Source organism: Moschus berezovskii, chromosome 11 (genome assembly GCF_049115385.1).
Source record: "Moschus berezovskii isolate FMDL1 chromosome 11, NW_MosBer_1.0, whole genome shotgun sequence".
Taxonomy (NCBI): domain Eukaryota; kingdom Metazoa; phylum Chordata; class Mammalia; order Artiodactyla; family Moschidae; genus Moschus; species Moschus berezovskii.
Genome location: NC_142470.1, coordinates 10,966,703 through 10,994,470, shown reverse-complemented (window position 1 = coordinate 10,994,470; position 27,768 = coordinate 10,966,703). Strand labels below are relative to the sequence as shown.

At 50.6% G+C, this 27,768-nt stretch overlaps 4 protein-coding genes across 7 annotated transcripts in view; 2 read left to right on the top strand and 2 right to left on the bottom strand.

The window, feature by feature from the left end:
* The first annotated feature begins 38 nt into the window (after positions 1-38).
* Positions 39-4,300, top strand: WDR38 (WD repeat domain 38). Its single transcript, XM_088841764.1, has 8 exons — positions 39-176; positions 695-815; positions 2,400-2,516; positions 2,631-2,728; positions 3,067-3,147; positions 3,368-3,499; positions 3,621-3,770; positions 4,115-4,300. Exons 1-8 carry the CDS (start codon positions 108-110, stop codon positions 4,298-4,300), a joined length of 954 nt encoding a protein of 317 aa, XP_088697890.1. The 5' UTR covers positions 39-107.
* Positions 4,301-4,572: 272 nt separating this feature from the next.
* RPL35 (ribosomal protein L35) lies at positions 4,573-8,786 on the bottom strand. The gene is made up of 4 exons (XM_055400529.2): positions 8,677-8,786; positions 8,131-8,267; positions 7,023-7,104; positions 4,573-4,755 (listed from the first exon to the last, which is right to left on the bottom strand). Exons 1-4 carry the CDS (start codon positions 8,677-8,679, stop codon positions 4,606-4,608), a joined length of 372 nt encoding a protein of 123 aa, XP_055256504.1. The 5' UTR covers positions 8,680-8,786; the 3' UTR covers positions 4,573-4,605.
* A 5,191-nt stretch (positions 8,787-13,977) lies between these two features.
* Positions 13,978-21,257, top strand: ARPC5L (actin related protein 2/3 complex subunit 5 like). The gene is made up of 4 exons (XM_055399390.2): positions 13,978-14,269; positions 18,355-18,426; positions 19,388-19,564; positions 20,696-21,257. The coding sequence occupies exons 1-4, from the start codon at positions 14,120-14,122 to the stop codon at positions 20,756-20,758; spliced, it is 462 nt and encodes a 153-aa protein (XP_055255365.1). The 5' UTR covers positions 13,978-14,119; the 3' UTR covers positions 20,759-21,257.
* Positions 21,258-22,145: 888 nt separating this feature from the next.
* The window catches only part of GOLGA1 (golgin A1), a 47,710-nt gene continuing 42,087 nt past the window's right edge, over positions 22,146-27,768 (bottom strand). For 3 of the 4 annotated variants that reach the window (XM_055399385.2, XM_055399386.2, XM_055399384.2), the window contains 4 exons: positions 26,162-26,221; positions 25,428-25,598; positions 24,817-24,903; positions 22,146-24,368 (listed from right to left, as the gene is read on the bottom strand). In XM_055399385.2, coding sequence (XP_055255360.2) covers positions 24,288-24,368; positions 24,817-24,903; positions 25,428-25,598; positions 26,162-26,221 — 399 coding nt within the window. In that variant the 3' untranslated portion in view covers positions 22,146-24,287. The remainder of the gene's footprint in view (positions 24,369-24,816; positions 24,904-25,427; positions 25,599-26,161; positions 26,222-27,768) is intronic. The other variant, XM_088841156.1, reaches the window with a different exon arrangement.

Here is a 27,768-nt window from a genome sequence, read left to right as displayed (position 1 = left end):
TTGTACACAGTTTCCCCCTTTCCCTCCACCTTGTCCTAGGTCAGGTCCGCAGGCCGGACCAGCGCCCGCCTAGGAGGGACCCAGCCAGGGCGGGCGGCTGCAGGCCCATGAACAGCAGACCCCGGGGGAAGCTGGCCGTGGGGAGAGTGAAATTCTTCGGCCGGCACCGCGGAGAGGTGAGGTTCTGTCGAACTTTCCCCAGACAGACCTTGGGCTTCTTGGCTTTCGAGTAGTTTCTGGTTCTGCGTGGTTCCGGAGCTCGAGTGTTCCCCGAGCTCCAGTTGCAGAATGGGGTCTAGAATTCTAAGCTGTGGTTCCAGAGAGGGTTCAAACTCCTGGCTGATTCCAGTGTTCTCTGGACTCTGGCTTAAGAGGGAACTCAGGGCATAGAGCAGATTTTAAGTTAGTTCTGGACTCCAGTTCTAAAACGGGATCTTGGCTTCTAAAGAAGGCTAGCTCTGAGCCACAGGCTCTGGTTTTACTAGACAGCAAAGAAGGCTCCAAGCTCTTGACTCTACCGCAGAGTGGTTCCTGGGTTCTGGTTGTCGAGAGGCCTTAAGTCCAAGCTCCGACCCCCCAAGCTCCGACCCTAGGCTCTTGGGGCAGTATTTAGGGCTGGCTGAGGAGTCTGGAGTTAGGCATAAGCAAAAAGTGTTTCTTGCCCCAGGATAGGCCTTTTGTACTTTCCTTCCAGGTCAACTCTTCTGCCTTCTCTCCGGATGGCCAGAGGCTGCTCACAGCCTCTGAGGACGGCTGTGTATATGGCTGGGAGACCCAGAGCGGGAGGCTGCTATGGAGACTGCGTGGCCACAAAGGTGAGGCTCTTCAGCCCAGATGGGGATACTGAGTCCCACTGACCTGTTCCGCATTCTGCAGAGTCTACCAGCATTTGAGCTGGGCGTCCCAGCAAGATAGCACCAGTAGGGCTGGGGTGGGAGGGCAAGGAGATGGGACCTGGTCCCTTGGGTCCTGAGCCTGACTCTGACAGACCTGGACTCAAATCCTACTACTTAAATCTAGGTAATACCACATTCAGTTCAGTTCAGTTCAGTCACTCAGTCATGTCCAACTCTGCGACTCCATGAACCGCAGCACACCAGGCCTCCCTGTCCGTCACCAACTCCCGGAGTCCATCCAAACCTATGTCCATTGAGTTGGTGATGCCATCCAACCATCTCATCCTCTGTTGTCCCCTTCTCCTCTTGCCCTCAATCTTTCCCAGCATCAGGGTCTTTTCCAGTGTCAGCTCTTCGCATCAGGTGGCCAAAGTATTGGAGTTTCAGCTTCAAAGTCAGTCCTTCCAATGAACACCCAGGACTGATCTCCTTTAGGATGGACTGGTTGGATCTCCTTGCAGTCCAAGGGACTCTGAAGAGCCTTCTCCAACACCACAGTTCAAAAGCATCAATTCTTTGGCACTCAGCTTTCTGTATAGTCCTCCTCTCACATCCGTACATGACTACTGGAAAAACCATAGCCTTGACTAGACGGACCGTTTTTGGCAATGTCTCTGCTTTTTAATATGCTGTCTAGGTTGGTCATAACTTTCCTTCCAAGAAGTAAGCGTCTTTTAATTTCATGGCTGCCGTCACTATCTGCAGTGATTTTGGAGCACCCCAAAATAAAGTCTGACACTGTTTGAATCATTTTTAAGTGTACAGTTCAGTAGTGTTATGTTCACTTTGTTGTGCAACTGGTCTCCAGAACTCTTATCTCGCAAAACTGCAACTCTGTACCCCTTGAACTCATTCCTCCCTTCCTCGGCCCCTGGCAACCGCTGTCCTGCCTTCTGTCTCCAGTTTAACTAAGTACCTGGTATAAGTGGAATCATACAGTAATTCTTTTGCTGACTGACTTCACTTGGCATAACATCCTTTATATTCATGTTTACCCACTTTTTTGACTGTGATTGAAGTCGTCTTGTCACCTTCTCTGTGCCTCTTATTTCTTTAGAATGGGGATAATAGTTGCTATCCTATAGAATGAGATAATGCAAGCAAAGCGCCTGGCTCCCAGTAAGAACTCAGTAAATGTAAATTATAATTAAAAAGACAAGGAAAACCTGATAGTTATAGGGCAAAGTGGTTCATGTTATATTAGGCAAAGTCCAGGGGCTGGGGAGCTCAAAGAGGATAATGAAGAGCCTAGGCTGGGCTGAGGGAAAGTTTCTGGGAGGTGCTTTTATGTAATTTATTCATCTTCCAAATGGGCAAACCAAGCTTGCCATTTCAGACTAAAGGCATGGAAGCCCAGGAACTTTCCAGCTGGTTGGAGGATAAGGGTTAGAAGGGAGTGAGAAGGGAGGCAGGCAATGCAACTGAAGAAATCAGCAGTTTAGACTCCAAGGACCGGAGGTGGAGGGCAGTGCCCTATTCCTTGACCACGGCCGCTCACCCCAGGCCCTGTGAGGTTCTGCCGCTTCTCCCCTGATGGCCGCCTCTTTGCCAGCACCTCCTGTGACCGCACCATCCGCCTGTGGGATGCTGCAGATGCCAAGTGTCTGCAGGTCCTAAAGGGTAAGTGGGCTGGGGGAGGACTGGGAGCCAAGCAGCCAGGCCTGGGTTCCCTTTCAGACCTTGCTGTGTCCTGTGCCACCTTGCCTCTCCTCGACACTTGGCGGGTGTCTACAGGTCACCAGCGGAGTGTGGAGACCGTCAGCTTCAGCCATGACTCAAAGCAGCTGGCCTCGGGTGGCTGGGACAAGAGGGTGATGCTTTGGGAGGTGCAGGTATGTGGAGGGGCAGCCAGTGAGGCCTGGGATCCCGAAAGGCCCTCCACACTAGTCACCCTTACTGGGAAAGGCTGTTCCATCTTCACCACTGCCCATGCGCACACCTGGTGTTCCACTCCCTTGCATCTAGCTGCAGCCACCTCACCAGGTCCCCTCCCACCCACCTGTGGACCCCAACTCCTCTGCCATGAGGTCCCCCTCCTGTTCTGTCAAGGCCCTGGCAGCCTCCCCAACCCCTACGCGGCATGACACTACCCAGGCAGGCCAGCACGGAGGGCCCAGGGTCTGACCCATCCGAGGTGGAGCTCTCTGAAGCTCAGGGCTCTCTCCTCCAGTCAGGCCAGGTGCTGCGTCACTTCGTGGGACACCAAGACTCCGTCCAGAGCAGTGACTTTGCACCTAGCTCAGACTGCCTGGTGAGCCATCTCTGCCCCGGTCCCAGCAAGATGAGGCAACTGGGAGCCCACCCTCATTTCCCCACTTGGGCCATAGTGGTTAAAATCCCACACCTTGACTTAGCTCTTCTGAGCCTGTCCCCTCTATAAGATGGGGATTCTGCAGGTGAGACGGTGCCTGCTTCCTGTGGGCGTGGCCAGCTGAGGAAGCAGGCTCCACACTCAGGTCAGCTGTCTACAGGCCACTGGCTCCTGGGATTCTACCATCCGCATGTGGGACCTCCGGGCAGGGACCCCTGGGATCTTCCACCAGGAGCTGGAGGGTCACAGAGGCAACATCAGCTGCCTGTGCTACTCACCATCTGGCCTACTGGTGAGCTGGGCTGCCTGGGTTCCGGGGTGGCTGCTGACTGCAACTCTGAGGGTCATGGGCCACTTGGGGGGCAGAGGATGCAGTCCCCAAACCTATATGCTTAGAGCTGTCTGCTGTCCAGGCATCTGGCTCCTGGGACAAGACCATTCGCATCTGGAAGCCCTCAACCCAAAGCCTGCTCATCCAGCTCAAGGGCCACATCACCTGGGTGAAGAGCATAGCTTTCTCCCCTGATGGGCAGCAGCTGGCCAGCGCTGGCTACTCCCACATGGTAACCCCCTCCAGGCCTTCCTTCCTGCCAACTCCTAACCCCCCTCACCCTCCCTCCCAGAGCCCTCAGCAGGTCCAGAAATGCCCACTTCCTTATCTGCCCTCAGTAGAAGACTACCGGGGTAGAACCCAGATACCAACCACTTTTGTACCTAATGCCTGGCAATCATGTCTGCACTGGCCCAAATACCAGTGCTGCTGACATTTCTGACTCAAATTCAGGGCAAAGAAAATACTGTACTGAATGTTATTATGCAGCCCTTGTTAAACACACATCACAGACAACAAAATTTTGTCAGACACCAGCCTGTAAGACTCTCCTACCCTTCACCTTTTCATTTCCAGGTCAAAGTCTGGGACTGCAATACAGGAAAGTGCACTGAGACTCTGAAGGTAAGGTCCATGGCCAAAGCAAACAAGGGTGCGGTGGAAGGTCCGCTGGGGAGGCCTGCACCCCCAGATCCCAATACTATGCTTTCGGCAGGGGGTTCTGAACGTGGCCCATGCCTGTGCCTTTATGCCAGATGGTAAACTCTTAGTGTCCGGAGCTGTGGATTAGACAAAATGTCAAGTCCACCACAGATCACCTTGACTTTCTCAAACAACATCACCATCTACAGCTCTCACACCTTCCACCCCTGCCTCTCCATGCCCAGGGGGCACAGGCCCAAAGTAACCATAACAGAGCACCTAACAGATCCCTATGGCTAGGGTAGCAAGCCTGCTGGAATCCATCAGGCATCTGGTAACCATAGCCACCTCGCCAACAACTGAAGTCCCTATAAACACAAAGCAATGCCAGCCAGTGGTCTGTCTGTTTTATTGACGCTGGATGCTCAGGCCTTGACTGCGTACTTCCGGATGGGGTATAGCCGCTCCTTCCGCTGCTGCTTCTTGGTCTTCAGGTTCTCTTCATGCTTGTTGAGCCGGCGGCGCATGGCACGTGTTTTCTTGGGCCGCAGATCCAGGGGCTTGTATTTCTTGCCCTGGATGAGGGGAAGCAAGGGGAACCTGAGGAGCAGGGTTTGGGAGCTACTGAAATACCTAAGGAAGCCACGCAGGTTGGAACTGAGGTGCCAGGAAGTGACTTGAGGGAAATGTGTGTCGGGGACATGCCTGCTAGGTACCTGTGGTGATAGAAACACTGAACACATGCATCTAAGAAGATCTGGCTTGGCCAAGGCCATCCTGCTATAAGGGGCAAAGTTCCCTACCTTGGCTCCTGTTCTCAGGCCTTTACAGGAGATGGATCATCTCTCCATATCTGCTTTCACTCCACTTACTAAGGCAGCTCTGATGGTCCCCTTTGTTCTGCAAAGGCCCCCTGGAGCCTCTTCCATTTGAAGCCCTGTCCTGGGTGCTGGCTTAGCCACAAATAAGACCTGCTCAAGGAGTTCCCAGCCCACCAGAAAACAAGTGATGCATTGGTGTGGAGGAGGAAAGAGATTGAGGAAGGTTTCAGCTCATGAGTGACAAGAGCCTTGAAAGCGAGGAACCAGAGTGGGCATGAAAGCCCTGGAGAGTGACAGCTCAGGCTGGGAACTGCCAGTAGCCTGGAGGGGTAGGCACAGGGCAGGTGGGTGTGAGTTAATGGGGTTCAGGCCATGAACAGCCTTGGGGCAGAGAACTGCAGGGAAAAAGCTACACAGGAGATGAGGGCAAGCTCTGGGGGAAACCTGAAAGTCTGCCCATCCACATCCCTCACACCAGCTGATACAGGTCAGGGCTTCCTGCTTTCAATCTGCTAAGCACCTAGAGCTCTGCTGGCCAAGAAAGTAGCCACAGCCACACATGCTGTTTACATCCTCCAGTCACAATAACCATGTAAGTGCTCATTACCATGTCAGGTACAGGGGGCCAGAGATTAATGTATCAAGAAGTGCTGATACAGAGACCTCATCTCTACATCCTGGAGCCCTGCCTGGCTATATGGTGGACTGTACTCACTTGGATGGTCATGGAGGAAGTTCTTCCTGGCCATACCTCTACAGGGTTCCCTCAGAGCCTGATAAACGTTCCAGACCCAATTCTCAGAAACCGCCCCCCCACACAAATGTACACATCAAGGGATGGCAGCAAGCCCAGCACACAGTGGCAACTTTGACATGTCAAACCCTCCAGTCATTCAAACACTAATTGGGTGTTGATGTGAAGCCATTTTGCAGTCAAAGCCCCCTAATCAGTAATCTTTAAGAGATTATAGAGTAATCTGGGTGGGCCTGCTTTAATCAGCTGAAAGGCCTTAACGTCTCAAAGACATCCCACCTGAGGGCAGCAGCTTCAACCAAATCTTTAGCTCTGCTTGCTCAGAATCCTCTCTTCCGGACAGAGGGCACCTCCTCCACAAACAAGTCATTTCCTTGTAGGAAACCGAATGTGTGCATGAAGTGAAAGTGAAAGTCGCTCAGTTGTGTCCGACTCCTTGCGACCCCAGACAGTTCATGGAATTCTCCAGGCCAGAATACTGGAGTGGGTAGCCTGTCCCGTCTCCAGGGGATGTTCCCAACCCAGGGATTGAATCCAGGTCTCCTGCATTGTAGGCGGATTCTTTACCAGCTGAGCCATAAGGGGAGCCCAAGAATACTGGAGTGGGTAGCCTATCCCTTCTCTAGCTGATCTTCTGGACCCAGGAATTGAACCAGGGTCTCCTGCATTGCAGGCAGATTCTTTAGTAACTGAGCTATGAGGGAAGTCATGTGTGCGTACCCATTCTATAAAATCTCCCACTGGTTCAGCTTCATAGCTTAATACTAGTTTTAGGCACAAGACCCAGAAAAGTTAAAAACTCTAGGCTATGAGGGGCAGGCACCTATGGCAATCTCCTGGAAGCACTCAATCCACCCCCACCCTATGGGTTGGAATCTAAGCCCAATCACTCCATTTATTGCATGTCAGTGATGCCAAGCAACTTAACCCAAGTCTTGAGATCCTCATTTGAAAAATGAGAATGCCAGATGCTTGGTGGTGACTGACAGACCAAGACAATTAAAACATTTGAACAGTCAATCCTCATAGACTCCCCAAATCACCCAGCTGGTGAGGTTTTATTCAAAATCCAACTCTATCCGGTCTCCCACATCTTTGATTCCTTGACAACTGCAGCCGCATGCAGTCTGCATGCCACATGCTAGAAGGCTCTAGAAAGCCCAGTCCCAAGCACCCCAGCCAGAGCTCACCATACCACCCCTCGGGCCTAGGGAGAGCTGGAATTTTGCTCCCTGTAGCCCAGCACCATTATTCCTTCTCCACTAACCTTATAGAATTTCCTGAGGTTCTCTTTCTGAGTCTGATTAATGACGGTCAGTACACGGGCAATGGATTTACGAACCACTCGGCTACAAAACAAGAGACAATCAATGAAGATGGGTAAGACACACAGCACTCCCCAAGGTATCTATTTCAGGGCCTGACCCAGATGTCACAGGGCAGGGGCTATCCCCATCAGCTCACCCACATTCACCCAAGAGGTGTCTAACCCAGCCCAGGAGGGTGTTCTGGAGGCAAGAGAAACAATACATGAATATCCCAGAGAGGGGACAAGAAGCAGCTGGCACAAACAGTGTTTTCAAAGAGCTGTGAAGTGTTCAGTGAGGTTTAATGAGGGGAAGTGAAGGGGCAGCCAGGAAAGACCTTTCATCCCTGGCCATATATCCTAAGGGCTAGAAAGAAAACCTAAGCAATGTTGATCTGAATAAGCTCACTGGAGGGAACCATGCCACAAGCTGGGCTACTGGGAAGGGACAAGGCTGAAGACAAGAAAAAACTGGGGTAAGTGAAACATGTCCTCATGTTGAACGAGGGCTGATCAGTAAATGCCTGGAAACATCGTCTTGATTCAGCATGCAGCACCGTAAGAAAATTACTGGGGGCCCATTTTATAGGAGAGCGGAAAAACATGGGTAGTGTGCCAATCTGCACATCAGGCAGAATGTGGCAGAAGTGGAATTTATGCCCCGGCTGACTAACTCCAAACTTATGTTCCTTTCTCAAGTTCTGATTCTCGCCCCGGGGGGCAAGTAACACTACAACTAAAATAAGGGGTGCAAGGGATACCTCAACCAAGTGAAAGAGGCTGAGGAAAAACATCAAGTGCTGGTGGGAGATAGAGGAATGGGGTTAATTAGACATTAAAAGGAGTTAGGGGGCACCTAATTCTTCCTCTAGACAGTCAAGCCGTTACACCAGGAAAAAGGACCACAGGTCAAAAGCAGGTAAAGGCAACGGCGTGAGAAAGAGACACCTAAAGAGGCTGGATAGAAATGGCGCCACATTCTGACCCACGGAGCCATTGAAAGGGCAGTTAAACAGACAACTCCATAAGCCAACTTCGAAAGTCCCGTACGTGTGTCCAGTTCACTTACATCTTGGAGAGTTTGGAAGCCGCGCCGCCTGTCACTTTGGCCACGCGCAGCTGGGACAGCTCCACCTTCAGGTCCTCCAGCTGCTTCAGCAGCTCCTCCTTCTTCTTGCCGCGAAGGTCTCGAGCCTTAATCTTGGCCTGCCCGACAGAGAGCGTCTGGGTCAAACACCTCCCCTCCACCTGCGTCGTGTTCCGCCCCTCGAGGCCGAGCGCCTTGCCCTGGGCCAAGAGGGCTCTGGAGACCCAGCATTATCCGCCTCGGGAAGGGCAACCCAGACCCCAGCAGACGCGCCCTCGCCCAGCCCTGCTGCGAGGCTGGGGCCCTACTCCCATTCCGTAGACGGAAAGACGGAGGCCCCGGGAGCGCGCGCTTACCTCTCGGGGCCCGGCCCTGAGGTGGGAAGAAGACTGAGGTGGCGCTAGGCCACTTCGCAACGCATCCCACAGGTCAGGCTGGCAGATGGCTTCTCAGGTCTCGCCACACACCCTCCATCCCGGCCCCTGAGCCCCACAGTACGCGGATGGAGGCCGATTTCTCCACACTCACCATAACTGTATAGTCTGCCTCCACTGCCTTCTCGGAGGGAAAGAGGAAGGGGCGGGGCTGACCTCCACAACTACTGCCGGGTGGCGGCGGGCGTGGTCAATAGAGCGGCGGCGGGGGGAGCCCTGGCTCCGCCCCTACTATCCCACGCGGGCCCAGCCTCCCCACCCCCCGCCTCCAGGAGCGCTTTGGTCCCGCCCACTAAGCCTCCGCCCCGCCCCGAGGAGGCGGAGTCCCGCCCTCAGGAGCCGAGTCCCCGCCCCGAGGAGCCGGAGTCCCGCGCTGCAATGAGCCAGTCTCTCTCCTGCGCGCTAAAATTTACTGTGTTGTAGCTCAGTCGCGAAGTCCTATCGGACTCTTTGCGACTCCATGAAGTGCAGTTACGCCACTCTTCCCTGTCCTTCACTATCTTCCCGAGTTTGCTCACTCATGTTCACTGAGTCGGTGATGCTATTCAAGCATCTCATCCTCTGTCATCCCCTTCTACTCTCAACCTTTCCCAGCATCAGGGCCTTTTCCAGTGAGTCGGCTCTTCGTATCAGGTGGCCAAATATTGTAGCTTCAGCATCAGTCTTTCCAATGAATATTCAGTGTCGATTTCCTTTAGGATTCACTGGTTTGATCTTCTTGATTTCCAAGGGACTCTCAAGAATCTTCTCCAGCACAATTCAAAAGCATCAGTTCTTCGGTGTTCAGCCATCTTTATGGTCCAACTCTCACATCCATACATGACTACTGGAAAAACCGTAGCTTTGACTATATGGACCTTTGTCGGCAAAGTGAGTGCTCTGCTTTTTAATATGCTGTCTAGGTTTGTCTTGGCTTTCCTTTCAAGGAGCAATCATCTTTTAATTTCATAGCTGCAGTCACCATCCGCAGTGATTTTGGAGCCCAAGAAAATAAAATCTGTCACTGCTTCCACTTTTTCCCCATCTATTTGCCATGAAGTGATGGTACTGGATGACATGATCTTAGTTTTTTGATTGTTGAATTTTAAGCAAGCTTTTTTCACTCTCCTCTTTCACTGCCATCATAAAGGCTCTTTAGCTCCTCTTCACTTTCTGCCATTAGAGTGGTATCATCTTCATATCTGAGGTTGTTGATGTTTCTCCTGGAAAATTACTTCGATTTGGTCTATTTCCCGCAGGGCAGTGGGGAAATTTCACCCTGGGTTGAGAGGCAACCTATTTGATTAGTTAGGCTGGAATTCATCCACTCATTTATTTGTTTGTTCATTCATTCGGTACACTTTTGCAGGCTGCCCAGTCTGGGCTACTCTGAGCTGGGTGCCAGTGTTCTGGGGGGTGTCCAGGGGATGAAGGTTGAGGGTTTTAGAAGAGAAATTAACATGGCCTCTGCCTTGGAGGAATTTAAAGTCTATGGTGGGTAGGGAGGGGTGGGGTAGACAGCTATAATGACAGCATGTGTTATTTAAGGGAAAAGGAATTCCTGGCCTTTTGTTAGTGAATCTGACCCGGTTTCAAATTCTTACTCTGTAACTGATTCTCAGCAAATCCCTTCCCCTGAGTCTGTTTTCTCACCTGTGAAATGTAGTGTTTAGGAAGATCAGGAAGATAACATGTAAAACCCTTCGCACAAGACCTGATGCATAACAACTGCTCAGTATCATTCATATTAATGTTCCCAGTTGAACACTTGAATTGGCCCTGAAAGTTAAAGGGGGGTCGTCACAAGGCAAAGTGCTCAAGCTTTCTGACTCAACAGTTGCATTTTGCCCCCAGCAGCAAGCATGAATCAGTGCCCTAGTGTCACTCCACTGCCATTAACAAAGGCACACCACATCTTAGAGCTCTATTTAAAGCCAGGTTGTCCCCTTGTTGCTGTCAGATGTCACCTCCAGGAAGCCTTCTGTCACCCTCTTATGGGTTTCTGTTAATGAATCTTTAGCCTTGGAGTAAATTGGAACAAAACCTCCCCTTGTTGATCTCTGTGGAATCAAATCTCTCTCTAACCCCAAATATGTTGAATTAGAATGAAATTTATATGTCTGCCTCCACATTTAACCAGGAAGTTCCCCAAGGAGCAGAACCATAGCTGACAACTGGTTTGGTTTTTCTTGCCTCCAGACCCAGCACATGGATACTTGTTGGATGAACTGAATTGAGCTCTCTCTCAGATCACAGTGAGGCAGGCTTCTAGGAAATGGAGGGAAGGGGGGAAGAGAAAGCAGACAGCATTCTTAGCATGGATTAGTCATAAATGGAGGTTGAATGGGGCACAGGGACTTGGCTATCATATTTTCCAAATGCTCATAGTTCTATTAATGATTGTGTACAGCTTTTCTGAACTTTATCTATTGTTGTTCAATCGCTCAGTTGTGTCCAACTCTTTTAGACTCCATGGACTGCAGCACGCCAGGCGTCTGTCCTTCACTACCTCCCGGAGTTTGCTCAAACTCATGTTCTCTGAGTCAGTGATACCATCCAACCATCTCATCCTCTTTCGCCCCTTCTATGACTACCGTTTCTCTTACATGCCACATCCAACCCACCTCCAAATTCTATAGCTTCTGTCAGTGGCTCAGACGGTAAAGAACCCGCCTGCAATGCAGGAGAACCTGGTTCGATTCCTGAGTTGGGAAGATCCCCTGGAGGAGGGCATGGCAACCCACTCCAGTATTCTTGCCTGGAGAATCCCCATGGACAGAGGAGCCTGGCAGGCTACAGTCCATGGGGTCGCAAAGAGTCGGACATGACTGAGCAACTATGTACAGCACATCTTCAAAATACCCAGCCTCTTCCCACCACTGTTATTGGCACCTGCTGGACATTGAGCCACTGTTGCCTGTCTCCTGAACCACTGTCGTCACCTCATAAATCACCTCTGTTTGCTCTGGTTTCCATTCTCAGTAGAGCTACCAAAAGGACCCTTTTCAAACTGAAGTTAGATCATGTCTCTTCTCTGCCCAGAATTTCCGGGGCTGTCTTGAGTTAAGACCACATCCTTTTCTCACCTTCAAAGTCCTACAGCACCCACCACTCCCTCTTCCCTCTTCCACGTTGTTTCTTCTTGTAGGTTAAGATTTCTTTGCATTTCAGAAAGTGAAAGTCGCTCAGTCCTGTCTGACTCTTTGGAATCCCACGGACTATACAGTCCATGGAATTCTCCAAGCCAGAATATTGGAGTGGGTAGCCTTTACCTTCTCCAGGGGAACTTCCCAACCCAGGGATTGAACCCAGGTCTCCCACATTGCGGGCTGATTCTTTACCAGCTGAGCCACCAGGGAAGCCCCATCTTGTTTCTTCTTACTCTTCTGCTCCAGTATGGCCTTGCTTTTTTCTGGAACACACCAAGCCTGCCCCCGTGTTTGAGCCTTTGCTTGGCTCCATCCTTCACTTCCTTCAGATCCACTTCAGCATCACCTCCTCAGGGACACTTCTCTTAACCACTTTATCCAAGGTGCTCTCAGAAACTGCATGTTTTTGTGTTTTTTCCCCCCTCAAAATGAAGTCATCCCTGACATAGTGTGGATTTTCAAATTTCTGCCTCACTGACTGGAAGGCAGATCCACGGTCTTAAGCAGTGATATTATTTCGTTTACTAGTTCACTTGGGAGCCTATTTCCTTGCTTGTAAAATGAGCATTTCTGGTTTGAAATTCCTTCTGATCAGAATATTCTGGGGATATGATTTCTGTTAGCTTGTTGCCTGCCTCAGTCACAGATTTCTTCCAAGGTATGAAACTGATAGGCAGGTCTCCCAAGACCCTTGAGACTTTTATTCAGGACCTCTTGCCCTGTGAGGAATCTATCTTTAGCACCCAACATTAGGTAGCACCTGAACTGGGCAATATTTTTTGATCTGTAGACAGTTCAATAAAAAATATTTGAAAAAATGAAAACCCAGGCACATTTCATTAACTACTGGTCTTTATGAAAAGGAATACCATTATATGAAAACAAAGACCCAACGTAGTCTCAGGATGCTGCTGAGTCATTTCAGTCGTGTCCGACTCTGTGTGACCCCATAGACGGAAGCCCACCAGGGTCCCCCGTCCCTGGGATTCTCCAGGCAAGAACACTGGAGTGGGTTGCCATTTCCTTCTCCAATGTGTGAAAGTGAAAAGTGAAAGTGAAGTCGCTCAGTCGTGTCCGACCCTTAGCGACCCCACGGACTGCAGCCTACCAGGCTCCTCCATCCATGGGATTTTCTAGGCAAGAGTACTGGAGTGGCTTGCCATTGCCTTCTCCTAGTCTCAGGCTAATAAGGCTCATTGTGGCTTCCCTCATAGCTCAGTTGGTAAAGAATCCGCCTGTAATGCAGGAAACCCCCGGTTAGATCCCTGGGTTAGGAATATCTCCTGGAGAAGGGATAGGGCTACCCACCCCAATATTCTGGCCTGGAGAATTCCGTAGACTGTATAGCCCATGGGGTCGCAAAGAGTCGGACATGACTGAGCAAGAGCCCCTCAAGCAACAGCCCAGGCACCTAATTTTGATACCACAAAGTTGTCCTTGACTCTGCCCTATTTCTCCCCACCCCTATTTCCCCCACTTCAGATTCTGCGGATTCCTTTCCTTCCAGGATATGCCTTTCCAGCCAGTCAAGATTTCTCAGTCCCCAGGACCTCGCCCTTCCTGCCAGTATGGTGGTCACAGGGTCATCCCCCTATCCCCGCCCCCTACACTGCGGGTCAAGGAGACTGCAACACACGCGGGACGCCGCACTCAAATCCAAATGTCTCCATTGTCTCGTCAGAACCCTTGATACATTTTAAACGTCTTGAAAGTCTCCCAGTCCGTTAACAATAGGGTCACTACAGCAATAAGGTCAGATGCAACCTTCTCTGAGCTCCGTGTGGTGGCGTCCTAAGATCTTCAAATTCGAGACTTAGGCTCTCCCATTCAACATCACTCTCGGGGCACAAGAACTACTACTCATCCCTCAGGCCTCAGCTCGAAGCTGTCTTCTCCCAGAAGCCTGCCCAGCACTCGACAGGCAGGGCAGGGCTCCTTCTTCTGGAGGCCCCGTGCCCCCTCAGTCTGGGCAGAGATGACACCCGGAATCCGTGACTATGCCCGCCCTGGCCCCTTCCAGGGCCAGGGGTTCCTCGGATGCAGGAGGGCAGCCGAAGAGCGCAGCTGTGGTATCTATGTGCTGGGCCTGCGGAGGATTAGCCGCTCGCTTCTCAGAAGGGGAAACTGAGATTCCATGAAGATTACTAGCTCCGCAGTGGTCCACAGGTTAGACCTCCAGGTCCGTCTCCCAGTGCTCCCTGAGGCGACACGCCCCGCCTCTCCCTCCCACCAGCACTTCCGGTTCCGGCGAGAACCGGAAATGGGCGGGCGGCAGCGGCGGCGCGCGGAGGAGGTGGAGGAGGTGCCGGGCGGCCGCTTCCCGCCCCCGAGCCGGAGCCGGTTCTGAGCGGAGTAGAGTGGAGGTCCGCTCCGGAGCATAGCCGGTTCAGCGGGCGCTGAGTCCCCGCCATGGCCCGGAACACGCTGTCCTCGCGCTTCCGTCGGGTGGACATCGATGAATTTGATGAGAACAAATTCGTGGACGAGCAGGAGGAGGCGGCGGCGGCGGCGGGCGAGCCAGGCCCGGACCCTAGCGAGGTGGACGGGCTCCTGCGGCAATATCCTTCTCCCGCACGGCGGCCCGGGCTCCCCTGTGGCCCGGCCTTCCTACTTTCCTCATCTCTGGCTCTGGCCCCTCAGGGCGGCCTCTCCGCTCCTCTCACCCCCGGATCCCCCAGGTCAGTCTCCCAACTCCCTTCCGATCTGGCTCTCCTTGGGCAGGCATCCTCACTTCCCTTTCACCTGGCCTCCCCACTCCCCTTGTCCTGATCCCGGGCCCCTGGACCCTCCCTCGGCAGTGCGGCCCCACGCGGCTCCTGGATCCTCTTGGGCTGGCTGGCTCGGCGGCCCCAAGAGCATGCCGGACGGACCTCCAGTCCCGCAGGCCCTTCATTGCCCCGGGAGGCCTCTACTCTTTCCTCCCTCCGTCCCCTCAGGCTGGCCCTTGCCTGGGCTCCCGATCACTCCATCTCTCTCGTGCAGGAAACGGGGCCTTACTCGGGCTTGATCGGCGGGAGGGGCCAAGGTGAGCCACCGCTGAGTAATTGAGCGGCCAGGGCGGCTCCCAGGCACAGTCTTTTTGGGCTGGATTGCAGCACCACTTGAAAATAGGTGGTAGATGGCAGTCCTTGGGAAGAAAGGACCCAAGGAGGAGCGATCCGGCCCTGAGGTCTGAGATTTCACCTCGCATCCCAGAATCGTTCTGACCCTTCTCAGCTTAATGCCGCTCTTCCTCACCTATTCTTAGTTTCCTGTGACCATTGGATTTTGGACCTCAGTGGTCTCAGCCACGTTCAACAAGTGAGTTTTGGCTCCCTCCCCCTCATAGCCTTCTTGTGCAGGAAAAAAACTAGTTGTTTAGAGCTAAGAAAAACCAAGCAGCATCAAGTGAGATGTAAAAGTAGAGCCCCACTACTGGAAATGACTGTTTTGTGGTCACAGAAAACAAGCATTTAGAAAACAAGATTAAAAATAGAGGTGGTTGTCACAGCCTGCTTGGTCCTTTAGCACTTTGAGCACAGGAAACTGACTTATTCTCACAGGAAGGATTTTTCTTTATTCAAATGGTGTTACAGGAAGTGCCTCCCCCTCCCCCTTACTGGCCAGGAGAGGGTTGGAGGCTCAGGCTGTACTGTATATAAATCAGGTTCTGGGTGTTTTATCAGTCGACTCAGCTTGGGAAGTCGAACCCATTCACTGCCTTTGGGAGGAGTCCTGCAGTGTTCCTCCAGTGTGCCTTTGAAACAAATACCTTCAGCCTTTCTTTGTTTGAACAGAAATGTATTTTCAAAGGTGGGGATTCAAGCTTGTCATTTCCTGCCCCGTCAGGATGACCATGCTTTCCCCATTGGTGAAGTGGGGTCATGAGAACGGCCCCCATGAGGGAAAGTTGATTCTGCAGTGTGGTGCAGAACCTGGCTCATGGGCAGGTATTGGCAAAAGGACTTCAGCATCAGGCCTGTGACCCAGATCATCTACAGAAGGGGAGCGCAAGGTCTGGTTATCTGCTGTCTTGGTCCCAGTGCTGCAGGGACTTGTTGAAGGTCACATCTTGGTACGCTCCTGACATGATAGGTTCCTTGAGGCTGCTTGGAAGCCCAGGCTTAGCCCATCGGGGGATGGTAGTTTCTCCACTAATGGCAGTGTCAGAAACCTTGTTACCATGGAGAGTGTGCCTCTTGGGATTGGGGAAAGAGAGGTTAGCAAATGAGAACTGAGCGGGGCCCAGGAAGGGAGGAGGACGGAGCTAATATTTGCTGAGTCCCTACCATGTGCCAGGTATTGGATTTAGATTAGATTATTGAACTGTGGAGCAGGCTTCTAGGAGTCTTAGAACAGAGGTGGGGGGAGTAGGGACAGAGGTTGGTTGATTGGAGTGGGAGAATGTAGGGAGTAGGCCCATCCTGGTTCTGTTACTGGGAAGCAAGTCATGGATGAAATAGAGCATGGGCTGTGCACCCACACAGACCCAGCTCAGTCATGCTATAGCTGTGTGACTTTGAGTAGGTCACTTACCCTCTCTGAACCTTGGTAGCCTCCTTTGTTAAAAGGAGAACCAAGCTGGGCTTACAGGTTCCATGGGAGCATTACTGGGTAGCATCCCAGAAGGCTTCAGAACAGTACTGGACCCACAGCAAGTATCCTGGGCATGCCGCGTGAGTCTGGCGGGGAGTGGCTGCAGAGGGTTGTAGAAAGAGCTTGACTTTGGAGTCAGGCATGTTTGGGTTTGAAGGCCAGCTGGACAGCTTAGCTTTGTGACTTTGAGCACATTATTTTCCTTCTATGAGCCTCAGGTTCATTGCCTTTAAAACCAGAATAATGATTCTTGTCACAAAGAACTGTTCGCAGTAACGAGATGACATATGAAAACACCTGAGCACATATCTAAGACATGGTTCCTTTTCTTCCTGCTGAGGCACCTTCTGGTCCTCTGGAGCGAGGATCTGTCCAGAGCAGAGTTTTGAGTGATTTTGCAGTGTCTCTTCCCCCTGAGGAAATTTGTCCATGTTTGGAGATACTTTCATTGTCAGTTTGGTATGTGGCAGGATGTGCCACTAGAATCTAGTGCGTGGAGGCCAGAGGTGCTGCTCAATATTGTAAGATGCACAGGACAGACCCCACATCAGTCATCTGGTCTAAAATGTCTTTAGTGCTGTGGTTGAGAAACCCTGGTCTAGAAGAGACTAGGACCTGGGCATCGTTCCCCAGCTTCCACGGCCGCTTTTCTGGAAGGGCCTAAAGCTATCCTAGACAGAGGCCAGCTTGAGAGATGGTATGCTCCTCCCTGCTCCCTCGTTGTCTCAGCTGCTGAAGGCCCCTACCTTTCAACACTACAGTGAATGATGGTCACAGGGAGGGTGCAGAGATGAACTCCAGCGCAGTGAGTCTTTTTGCCTCTGTGGACTAGTCACCCTGCCTGTACCTGTTCATCTTCTGAAGTACTGTGTTTCCCAACCACGCTTGGTTAGTGGAGAGTGTCAGTTATGGTTCCTCTTAAGCTTACTGGGACTCTGCTTATTGCTCTGGGATGTCAAATTCAGAAAGAGTTCTGAAGTAGGACTGATATCAGACTGTCCTGCGCCTGGCTGGGAGAAAGGAATTCCAAAGCTGACAGGTACAGGGTGTGAGAGAGTGGGCTGCCTCTCAAACTGCAAGGTGGACCACAGCCCCGCAGGGTGCTAGGGGACTCCACCCTGGGTGTGTGGGCCCAACTCAGTCAAGATGGAGGCCACAGGGGGGCTCTGCTTGGGAAGCTCTGGCTGTTCACACGTGGGTATCGCTGCATGAACAGGAGTAGAGACCCGATTGGGCAGAAGCCACCTCTTGTTCTATTTTTGAAGCTTTCTGGCTGAAGCTGATGTTTCGGATGAGGAAATGAAAGTCAGCTGATGTAATTCAGTTTAAAATAGGTGTCACCTTTGGGGACCTAACCCAGATTGTAATTTTCTTTTGCGTGCTGAATATTCAGAGCTCAGCAAAGAACGTGTCAGGACTCCAGCTAAGGTTTGAGGAACAAGGAGGGGAGGGTTGGTTCATTTTCCTGGCAGAAGGTTCTTTGAGATTGTTAAGTTTCCCTCCGTTGGGACCTCACTGACTTGGGTAGGTCTTGGAAGGTACAAGTTTTAGCACATCTTAATTTTTTTAATAGTTTAACACACTGGACTAAGAATTAGGGACCTCCATCTGTGCCTTCATTCTTCTCTTTGGAGAATAAGAAGGTGAAAATGATAACCTCACACAGTGGTCATGAGGGTCTAGCAGGGCAGATACGGGGCCTGATGCCAAGTAGATGTCAACCAGCTTTGTCAGATATTGCTGCAAGTCACCCTGCTGGGGCAGCAACTTTATTCCTCCTCCTGGGAGGGAGCGAGTCCATGTCCAAACTTGCTTTGAAGGGGGAGGTTTAGGGGCCGCAGAAGGAGAGGTTTGGCAGAGGTGCCCCTTCCGCCCTCCGTGTGGCTCAGGAGAGCTATAGACTGCCCTCTAAACATGTCGTGCTCACCCAGAAGCCACAGTGGGGTGGGGGGTTAGATGTGGATAAGATGGCACTTGTCTCTACCCCCTTGAGCTCTTTCTGAAATGAGTTTGTTAAGAAAAGCACGGACATGGTGAGGCGAGCCATCCTTAACTGGTGCCGGTGCACAGGGGACATGCTTCGGGCATTTCACGCAGCCTTGCGGAACTCTCCCGTCAACACCAAGAATCAGGCCGTGAAGGTAAAGGGGGTTGAGCTGTGGCGCTGTTGGGTGGTGTTGGGACCAGGGCGTGAGTGCCCCGGGGCTCTGGACAGCATGTGTCTCAGCTCTGCATCAGTAAATCTCTACCAGGGAAGTGAGCTGGCACCGGGCAGTGTTTCCACAGAAGCTGCCTGGCGCCCCTGACACCAAAGCTGTCAGCGTTTGTAGTAAACACTCCCCAAAGAAACATTCATTCCTCCCCAAGGCCTCATGGGGTGAGAAGTCAGCCCAGCCCTTCCTGATGAACCAAGTTATAAATTAGCTTGCCACATGGGACTTGGTGGTTATGCTTTTATAAGCTATTGAATAAGCTTTATTTGCATAAGGATTTTCAGTGCTTTTATGATTTCTGCCTCTTAAAAACTAGGTGAGATGAGACACTTGGGCAGACCGTATTAGTTAGGCTGCCTAAAATCTCATCAGTGAGGCTATCTAAACTTTGGTCCAAGGAAAGGGGTCTCTTTAGAGCTGGGTTTTTCCTATCTTGTGATGGCATCTTGATTTAATCAATGGCTGCACCTCTCAAACGAGGGGAATGGCCCCTTTGTTCCACTGAGAGAGTGCAGAAGGTACAGCCAAGGACACTTGCTTTTTGCTATGTGGGGGGTTTGTTGTTTGTTTTTTTAAATATGGGAGTTGAGTTTAAGGCCTTGCTGGCATCATCAGATATAGTGATTCTTCTCCCCAGTAAACTGCTTATTTTCCCTCAGATAAGTGGAATAAGTCATTGGCTTTGAATACTTTGGGATACTTTGAAACTTAATTTAAAAAAATTTCACTATATATATATATATTTAAGCATTGTAAATGAATTAGAAATTGGGCAGTGTTGCTAATGAGTTCTGACTACTTGGTTTGGTATTTCAGAGCCTGCAGTGGGGGATGTGGGTATGCCTGGGCCATGGCTCTAGACCTCATTCCCTTTTTCTTTCCCCTGTAGGAGCGGGCCCAGGGTGTGGTGCTGAAAGTACTTACAAACTTTAAGAGCAGCGAAATTGAGCAGGCTGTGCAGTCGCTGGACAGAAATGGCATTGACTTGCTAATGAAGTACATTTATAAAGGGTTTGAGAAACCCACAGAAAATAGCAGCGCAGTGTTACTCCAGTGGCATGAAAAGGTACGTGAACACATTGCCCACTGGCTCACCCCCAGCCCAGGGTTCAGATCAATAGGCCAGGCAACTCCAAACACAGACAGGATGATCTGATAGGCCTGTGAGAATGAGGGCCACGCCTCAAGCAACCTGGGACATCTGAGCACTTACCTCTCCCAAGGAAGCACTGATAGGGGTCTACCATCTCTGGTCATTGTCATTGCTTTAGCTGCAGGTTTGTGCCCGGCAGGCCTCGGGGCCTGTCACTTGGCTGGTGAGGTTCAGGCAGGCTTGCTGGTGGCGGGGCTTTGACATACTTTCTTTGGGCTGGCAGAGGTGGTGGTTCCTGGGCCTGAGATAAAGGCTGAGCCCTCCAGTTAGTTCTGAGGGCTTCCTGCTCCAGCCTCACCTCACCAGGCCAGTGGTAGATACCTTGGCAGTCTAATAGGGCCTTCATCCTCCTGAAGCTGGAAAAGCTGGGCCTGTCCTTTGCTTATTTTAGTACAAGGTGTCAGGGGGCACCTCTTGTCAAGCCAGTGACCCTCATGAAAGGCTCTGCCGAGTACTAAGGGAGCGGCCCTTAACTGAGGGGTCAGTCACGTGGACAGCCTCAGGCCTGGGCTGGGTTGTGGCCTTTGGTCCCACTGGTGGGTGTTCTGCCTGCTCTGCCAGAAGGTGAGCTCCTGGGCTTCGTAATGGGGGTAGCCATGGTGCCTGGGAGCTGAGCAAAGCCCTCGGAGTGGTCTCCGGGGGCCACCCTCTCTGGTGCCTTCATGGCAGCCGGGTGCATGAGCCTGTGGACATTTCCACGGTAATGCACTGGTGTCTGTTTTAGGGCCTAGGGCTGTGCCTGGATACAGTGAGCTTGTCAAAGAGAAACTGGGGGGCTTGGTGTGAGCTTGGTGACAGTGTTGCAAGCCTAGTTCTCCTGCCTTAAAAAGCCAACAGCTTTTGGGGACCCTTTGTTCCAGGAAAGGGCTCGATCCCTCGAATGCGGGTCCTGTTGGCACCTCTTAACCGTGCTCTCACAGGAATGCTTTTTCAGAAGACCTGTGACATGGTCAGGAGTGTAGTCCCGTCTCCCCTGGCAAGAAGCTAGGAGCCCCTTGGCCAACCAGGTCTCAATTGACACCTTTTCTTTTGCTGCCCCTACAGGCATTAGCAGTAGGAGGACTAGGCTCCATTATAAGAGTTCTTACAGCGAGAAAGACTGTTTAAAAAAAAAGAGACTCATGTTACCTCGAGAAGAATTTTGGATGCACAGGCTGTCGAAGAAGAGATTGACAATGGACCACCTGCCTAGGAACTCCCAAGTCAACTATTTCAGGACATGCATCCGCTGAAGTGTGTTTTATTTTCAAGGTGGAGGGAGAGATCGTCTTACTGTTTTCATAAATCCTTTGCAGGATCTGATAGTCTATGCCTTTGTCCACAAGTAATGCAGAACTGACATTGTGACTGTCTGCCAGAGTGGCTGGCCCGCCTTGGTCCGGGGTACCTGTGTGCACTGCCTGTTTAAAAGGAGGGAGGGGTGATTTGGGCAGGTGCAGATCCAAGGGCTGCGGTAACAGGGAGAGCTTGGGTTGGTTTTTTTTTTTTTTTGAAGCAGAAACCCCTGAGGGTTTGTACAGACACCCCGATCTCCCAGAGAAGACGGGCTCACTTGGGTTCATTGTAAAGTGCCTGCTGCATCAATAAAGCTCTTGGCTTATTAGTATATACTTTGCCGTGTGTTTCATGTGTATAAAAGGAATGGGAAATAAATGGGATGGTCATGAACGAGAGGTGGTCTGTTCTGGAAACTGGACATGGAAGGGTAGGTAGACAGACATGAGTCCCTGCAAAGCTGCCCGGGAGCAACCGTAGTGTGCTCACACTCTGGCTGCAGCAGTCCCTCAAGCCTGGGCCGCAGTGCTGCTGGCTGCTACACAGACAATGTTTTGCTGAATAACTATCGTTTTTTACTCCTCTGATCTGTACATAGTTTTGGAGCTTATTTATATAAAGTCTGCCATTTGTGTGACTGCACTTGGGAGTCCTGGGAGTGGGCTCAAGTGTGCCCATTACCCTCTCCTGACGCTGGGCTTGGCTGTTTGCCAGGAACACTGTGATGCTGAGGGGTTTTCTTCACAGGAGGAAGAGACAAACAGGTAGCAACAAGCCTGTCCATAGACAAGGCACATTTTGTTCCCTGAAACCACTGACAGTGGGCCTGTCTGAAGAGCAGATGCTCTTCTTTCCTTTTTAGCACATGGAACTGCAGTCTGCATTTTGTTACGGGTGAGGACCCCATTCGTATTCCTGAAGCTCTTCCCAGTCATACGGGCCTTGGAGATGGATGTTGACCAAAGTGACAATCCTCCCAACTCCTGCAGAACCCCCACCCTTCCTGGGAGGTAGGACTAGGCTGCTGGCTTCATTAAATTACAAATATAATATTTACTCACCCAAACCTAACCTGGCAAGGTTCTCTCTGAAAGACAAATGCTCTAAGGTCCTTGAAGCTAGCCTTGAAGTTTTCAAGTGAGATACAATGTACTAAATTTAACAAATCAAAAAGGAAATGCTGACACACCAACCGATAACAAGTAAAATGCACTGCATGTGGATTGAAGGGCTTTAATCAAAAGTGTATTGCACCACAAATGAATTTTCTACAGCAGTTTTAGATAATACAATCCCTATTTACAACATGAAGGGTGAGATCAAGATCCGATGCTCATATAAAGGGCTCTGTGTACTGTCTAGCACAGAACATTCTATACAAGTAAAAGTGCATTAAATCACTTTAAGAGTATTTACTCCACTCTTCCTCTTAAAGCTGAAGGGAATTCAACATGCAGGAGGAAAGCCTAATCAGAAGGAATCCTCCCTGTGCAAGTACAGACCTAATAGGGGGCCCCACAACTGTGTCTAAAACTGCTGGCGGGTGCGGGGGTGGGGGTGAGACCAGCTCAAGGCCACAGAGGAGTCGACGGGGGCTCCCATGGCTGTGCTGGGATCACCTCTGGCAAGCCCTAACTGCCCAATTTAAGAAATTCTTTCCTGGAACAGCTGGAAGAGCTACTTCCTACCTGTCAAAATGACAGAACAGAAGGGACTCCTGGTTTATGTCCCCACCAGATAACGGGAAACGGCATCCTGGACACGGGTCGCATCTGCCGGGGGAGCTGCAGGAGGAGGTAGGTAACAGAAGCATCACTGGGCAGCAGAGCCCGAGCTGGATGAGGGTAATGCTGCCCTTGCTTGGTACTTCGAGGGCCATGGAACTGTCTTAATGTTAACTGCATATCCTTGCTTTCCTGTGAGATATATTTTACATATATTTTAGCCCTATACATAATTGAGAAACCTAACATCATTGGGTAACTGATGATAAATCTAGGAGCTCCAGTTAACTCAGTTTTTTATTTAACCAATAAAACTTTCATCAAACTATAAATATACAGTTTCCCTTTAGATCTGAAAGTGTGCCTTATCCAGGGCAAGTATTTCCCTTTTCTTTAATGATGATGAATACGAGTTTTCATCAGTCACTTCCAGAGCCATCTGCGTGTCATCAAGTACTGCAGCCAGCCAGGGGCCGCCTGGACGCCACACGTGAATGTAGTGTCATCTTAAATATCCGGGGTGGGGGGGTGCAGCGATGGGGAGATGGTGGCTCCACTTACAGGGCAGTCCACCTCCAACGTTTTGGTCAAGGCTGGGGAGAGGAGAGGAACAGCTGCGGTTTCCTTTGAATACAGCAGACTGTCCTCAGCAGTGGAAAACATTGATTAGCATTTGCTCAGTGTTATAACAACAGAATTAAGATCTAAGCAAGTGAAACACTACCACTGCTTCAGAGGGAGGCAGATTGGGACAAGGATCCCAATCTTAGAAATAATTTCCTCTTGATGCTCTGATTCTCCTTTAAGAACACCCAGTTAAATGGATTTTATAATACAGAAGACATGTTTATAATAGTGAGGAACTTTAGCTATAAAAAATAGTTTAAAATGGTTTACCAGCAACCTATCCACCACAAGTACATTCGTTAAAAAGGCAATTGAGTGTATTTGGTACTAAGAATCTTTTTACACATTTGCTAGTTTTCTTCAGTAAAATGAGATACTGTCAGAAAGGTGCATATATTCATTAATTCACACTGGCCCCAGAGTACCTTAGAGATGGACACATCTGAAGTTCTAGGACGTTTGCGTAGCAAGGTGAAATAATGTTTCCTTGGGTGGAAGGGTTCAAAAGCTTCTAACTCACCTGAACCCAAACATACAAACGGGGAAAGGGAGTTGAAAAAAGCCAGCCTCACTGAGTTGGCTCTTCGTGGCAGAAGCAGGTGGGTCTGCCCTGCTGGGCACCATTTCGAAGGCCTGTCTGTCCAGCGTCATCACCACATGATGGATTGGCTGCCTCCTCTCTGACAGGCTGAGGGCTTCAGCTTTAAGTGCTAATATTGAAAGAAGATTCAGGTACAGGTGGGTGCTGACCAGAGCTGGGATTTTAGCAGCACTGTGGCAATATGGGTTGTGCCAGGGCTCTCCGGAAACCAGGAAGTCAGGATCAGCTACCTCCTGAGATTCGTATCAGTCGGCAGGAGTGGGTCTTAAGTCTTGTAAACAATGTTCAGACGCTTGTACAAAATACTGCAGTTACAGTGATTAAAAACCCACTAGGACTGTGGTGTGTCAGTGTTCTTTTCACAGAAAAAGTGTCAGCCCTTGGAGACCCCATCCCTGGGTAGTGCCACCTATGACCACGGTGTCCGAGGGCTGGAGATGGATGGCCGGATGCTGCCCTTGGGAGCTGGCTTGGACCCAAACCATGACATCTGTGTTTGAAACAAAAAAGGCTCCTGAGATGAGAAGCCAGGACTGGGAGAGGAAGAAGCTGAAAGAGCCCCCTTCCCATCCTGCCTCCTGGCCCCTCCTGCCCTCCACGCATCCTGACTCTGGCTGGGAGCAGCTCAGTATTTTCTATTACAGCTTTTATGCAGGTACTTTATAAGTATTTTTCACTTTTTTAAAAAGTCTGGGTGCTAGCCAGACCTGGGGCTGTTGATGAAGTGATACCAATGGGAGTGCTGTCACGGGCCTGTTAATCAAGTACAGCGAGACCTGTGGGCACAGAGCATGTCCTCAGTCAACACTGGCCCAGTCAAGTTCATCATCCAGCGGCACCTTCCAAGCTGATGATGCAGCCGTGCACTGCTCTCATCTGCCAGGGCTGGGATGACTGACTAGTTTTTGGAAGGCGGACAGCAGACCAGGAAACCCTACCTTATACTCCAGGGTTTCTCTGAGCATGTTCTCCTCCTCTTGGGAAAAGTTCAGCAACACTGACACAGCTTTTATAAGATGAAAAGCCTGAAACAAAGTAAGTTTTGCTGCCATGGGCCTTGGTGGGAGTTAGCAGGTGGTCAGCGGCTAACTGGTAGCCATCTCCTGGTCCTGCTCCTCTGGTGCATCCCCAGCTTGGTCGGCAAGGACCATGTAGAGAGTGGAGGTGGGCATTCTGAGGGCTGCTGGCTCTTATCCTCCCCTACCTCTTACTTGGGGACTGGCAAGATCACCAGGACGTCCACAGCAGCTCCCTGCTCTTTGGCAGGAGGTAGGACTGCTGGGCAGATGCAGCTCCCTGGACTCTGGCCTTAGCATCCAACCCACATCTCCTCCCAGGAGCCAGTTCCCTACTTGGAGTCCCCTGCAGGCTGCTCGACCAGCAGGTCAATGCCAGCTGGAGACATGACTAAGTGTCCACACTTGTGGTCAAAGTGAACTGTGGAAGAGGAAGAAAGAAATGGAACTGGTGGGAAGCCAGGTGGCTGGACAAATGAACCAGGTCTGGGGGTGGAACTCAGTACCCAAAGGGCAATTCAAAAGCACTTTACCTCAGATTCGCGACAGGACATGAATTTTAAAACCACATGTTTGAGGTACTCGAAGTTGATCTCGCGAGCATCAGTCAGGTCAGCATTATTCGTGACCGAAGGTGCCATGTTCGACATCTCAGGCCCAGGCTTCTCTCGGACTTCAAAAAGCTCATTATCGGGTCTGATTTTCTGAAAAAAACAAAACAAACAAACAAAAAAACGAATGGAAAGATGCTACACTGAGCCCTTCAAGACAGGTCTCACAATGACATGGGAAAGTCATCTGGCCAAGGCTGTGGTCACCTGGAGTTCTTTGCCACACCCTGCACACAGTATGGTGACAAGGGCTCAGCTGGGAAGGGAGCGCCAGTGCCTGAGAAGGCGGGGTGCTGGCTGAGAGGGGGCACAGGGCGCATGGGGAAGTCCAGCCATTGCCTGTATCCGGTCAGGACTCGTCTCCTGGGGCAGTGAGCACCCCGACCTGGCCTCCTCCATGCAAGCGTGCTGCACGCGTCCCCTCACTGACCTCTCAGACAACACACCGGCTCACAGAAAGAGGGCCTGTGCCGGGGGCCACAGAGCCACTTTCCGGAAGCACATTCAAGTGGGTAGGGCCACTGTCCCACCAGCCAACATCTGACTTCCCAGAGATCTGAGGTCCCAGGGGAGGAAGCGAGCACCATCAGGCAGCGAGCCCTGAGGACGGCCACACAGTCAGCAGGGCTCGGGCAGCAGGGAGAAGGGTCACTCACCAGTTCCTTTTGCAGAGTCTTCTTGAGCTCCAGCATCCTTTGCTGCATCTGCTTTATGGTCTGTGATAAAAGTCCCACCCCCACAAAAAGCCATCCATTAAATGCACGTTACACCGTCTCTAAGGTGCCAAGGACCGACCACTGCACAGACAGAAAACCCCCTGGGTCTCCACACACCTGTCAGACGCCCCTGCCTCGTCTCCTGAGAGGCGCATGCTGACGACACACCTGCTGTCGCGGCCTCTTCCCCTCGCACACTGCTGCTCTGCGCACTTGCTCTCTGGGCCCTGCCAGAGCCACCGCCCAGTGTCGCACCCCCACTATGGCCTGGGTCCTCAGGACTGCTTCAGGCACTTGCCCCTGTAGGTGGCAGAGCTCAAAATGCCTCTGCACAGTATATTCTGTCCTTCAGAATTATATTTATGTGCTATCATCCCAAGGAGGATACCTGGGCCAAAACTTAACAGTTCTCATCACCACCACTGATCTCCTGGAATACTGTAAGAATTCTCAATGCTGATCTGGAACGGTGTAAGAGATCATGGCTTTTTGGCATAACCCACCAATGTTGGGTTTTATATCTTTCATTTCTTTATTTTCCTATTTTTGGTGAGTTTAATTATTAGTATTACGGACCTTAAATATAATTTATTATACATTCCATTAATAACCAGAAAGGCTAAACTTTGTTTTCCAATGAAAAAATTTACTGTATAAATAATACAGGGAAAAATTTTAAATAAAAATTTCTCCAAAACCTCACAACTCTAATATATCAAAAAGTTTTTCCTATGAACTTCTAGACCATGTCACCATTCTTGCATTGAATAGCTAAAACAATACAGGGAAAAATTTTAAATAAAAATTTCTCCAAAACCTCACAACTCTATCAAAAAGAGTTTTTCCTATGAACTTCTAGACCATGTCACCATTCTTGCATTGAATAGCTGAATAGTATTTTGCATTTATCAGAGTTTCCACAGCTTTAGTTTACCTAATAATAACTTTTAATGTGACAGTAACTCTAGGGGATGTTCCTTGTCTTCTTATGTAGTCGAATTTCCTTTTTTTTTCTGATCACATTGCCTGGTCTGTGGAATCTTAGTTCCCTGACCAGGGACTGAATCTACTGGCATGGCAGCAAAAGCGTCAAGTCCTAACCACTGACGGCCAGGGAATTCCCTGAGTCTCCATGTTTAAACAAAGCTGTAATAATCTTCATTTTCTCAAGAGTGGTATGTCCACAGTCCTCTAGAGGAACAAGATGATTGGGTTGGGGGACTGTGAAAGCACGTCCAGCTCCTGTGAAGCACATTACACTGCCTCCAACACCTCGCTGACAGAATTGTGACATCCTGTTTCACTGTGTATTCTCTGGTTGACCACGAGGCTGGGCATTCCCCCAAAAGTACACTTGCTATTTTATGTTACTTGATCTTCTAGGTTTTTGACTCATTCATTAATTTACCCAACAAATACTGAGTCTCTACACTGGCCGAGAGACTGAGGAAACAGCAACAAAAAAAGGGGAAGAAAAAAGAAAGAAAAAATGTCTGCCTTCTGGAGGGAAAAAGTTAACAAGCAAATTGACAGTATATCACAAGGTA

Coding starts and splice junctions, on each gene's coding strand:
- WDR38 (XM_088841764.1), top strand. CDS start 108: ATGAACAGCAGACCCCGGGGGAAGCTGGCCGTGGGGAGAGTGAAATTC. Junction 3,500..3,620: donor ACTCACCATCTGGCCTACTG/GTGAGCTGGGCT, acceptor TCTGCTGTCCAG/GCATCTGGCTCCTGGGACAA. Junction 3,771..4,114: donor GCGCTGGCTACTCCCACATG/GTAACCCCCTCC, acceptor TTTCATTTCCAG/GTCAAAGTCTGGGACTGCAA.
- RPL35 (XM_055400529.2), bottom strand. Junction 7,105..8,130: donor GCTTCCAAACTCTCCAAGAT/GTAAGTGAACTG, acceptor CTTGTTTTGTAG/CCGAGTGGTTCGTAAATCCA. Junction 4,756..7,022: donor ACCTCAGGAAATTCTATAAG/GTTAGTGGAGAA, acceptor CCCCTCATCCAG/GGCAAGAAATACAAGCCCCT.
- ARPC5L (XM_055399390.2), top strand. CDS start 14,120: ATGGCCCGGAACACGCTGTCCTCGCGCTTCCGTCGGGTGGACATCGAT. Junction 14,270..18,354: donor TGGACGGGCTCCTGCGGCAA/TATCCTTCTCCC, acceptor TGCCGGTGCACA/GGGGACATGCTTCGGGCATT. Junction 19,565..20,695: donor TACTCCAGTGGCATGAAAAG/GTACGTGAACAC, acceptor CTGCCCCTACAG/GCATTAGCAGTAGGAGGACT.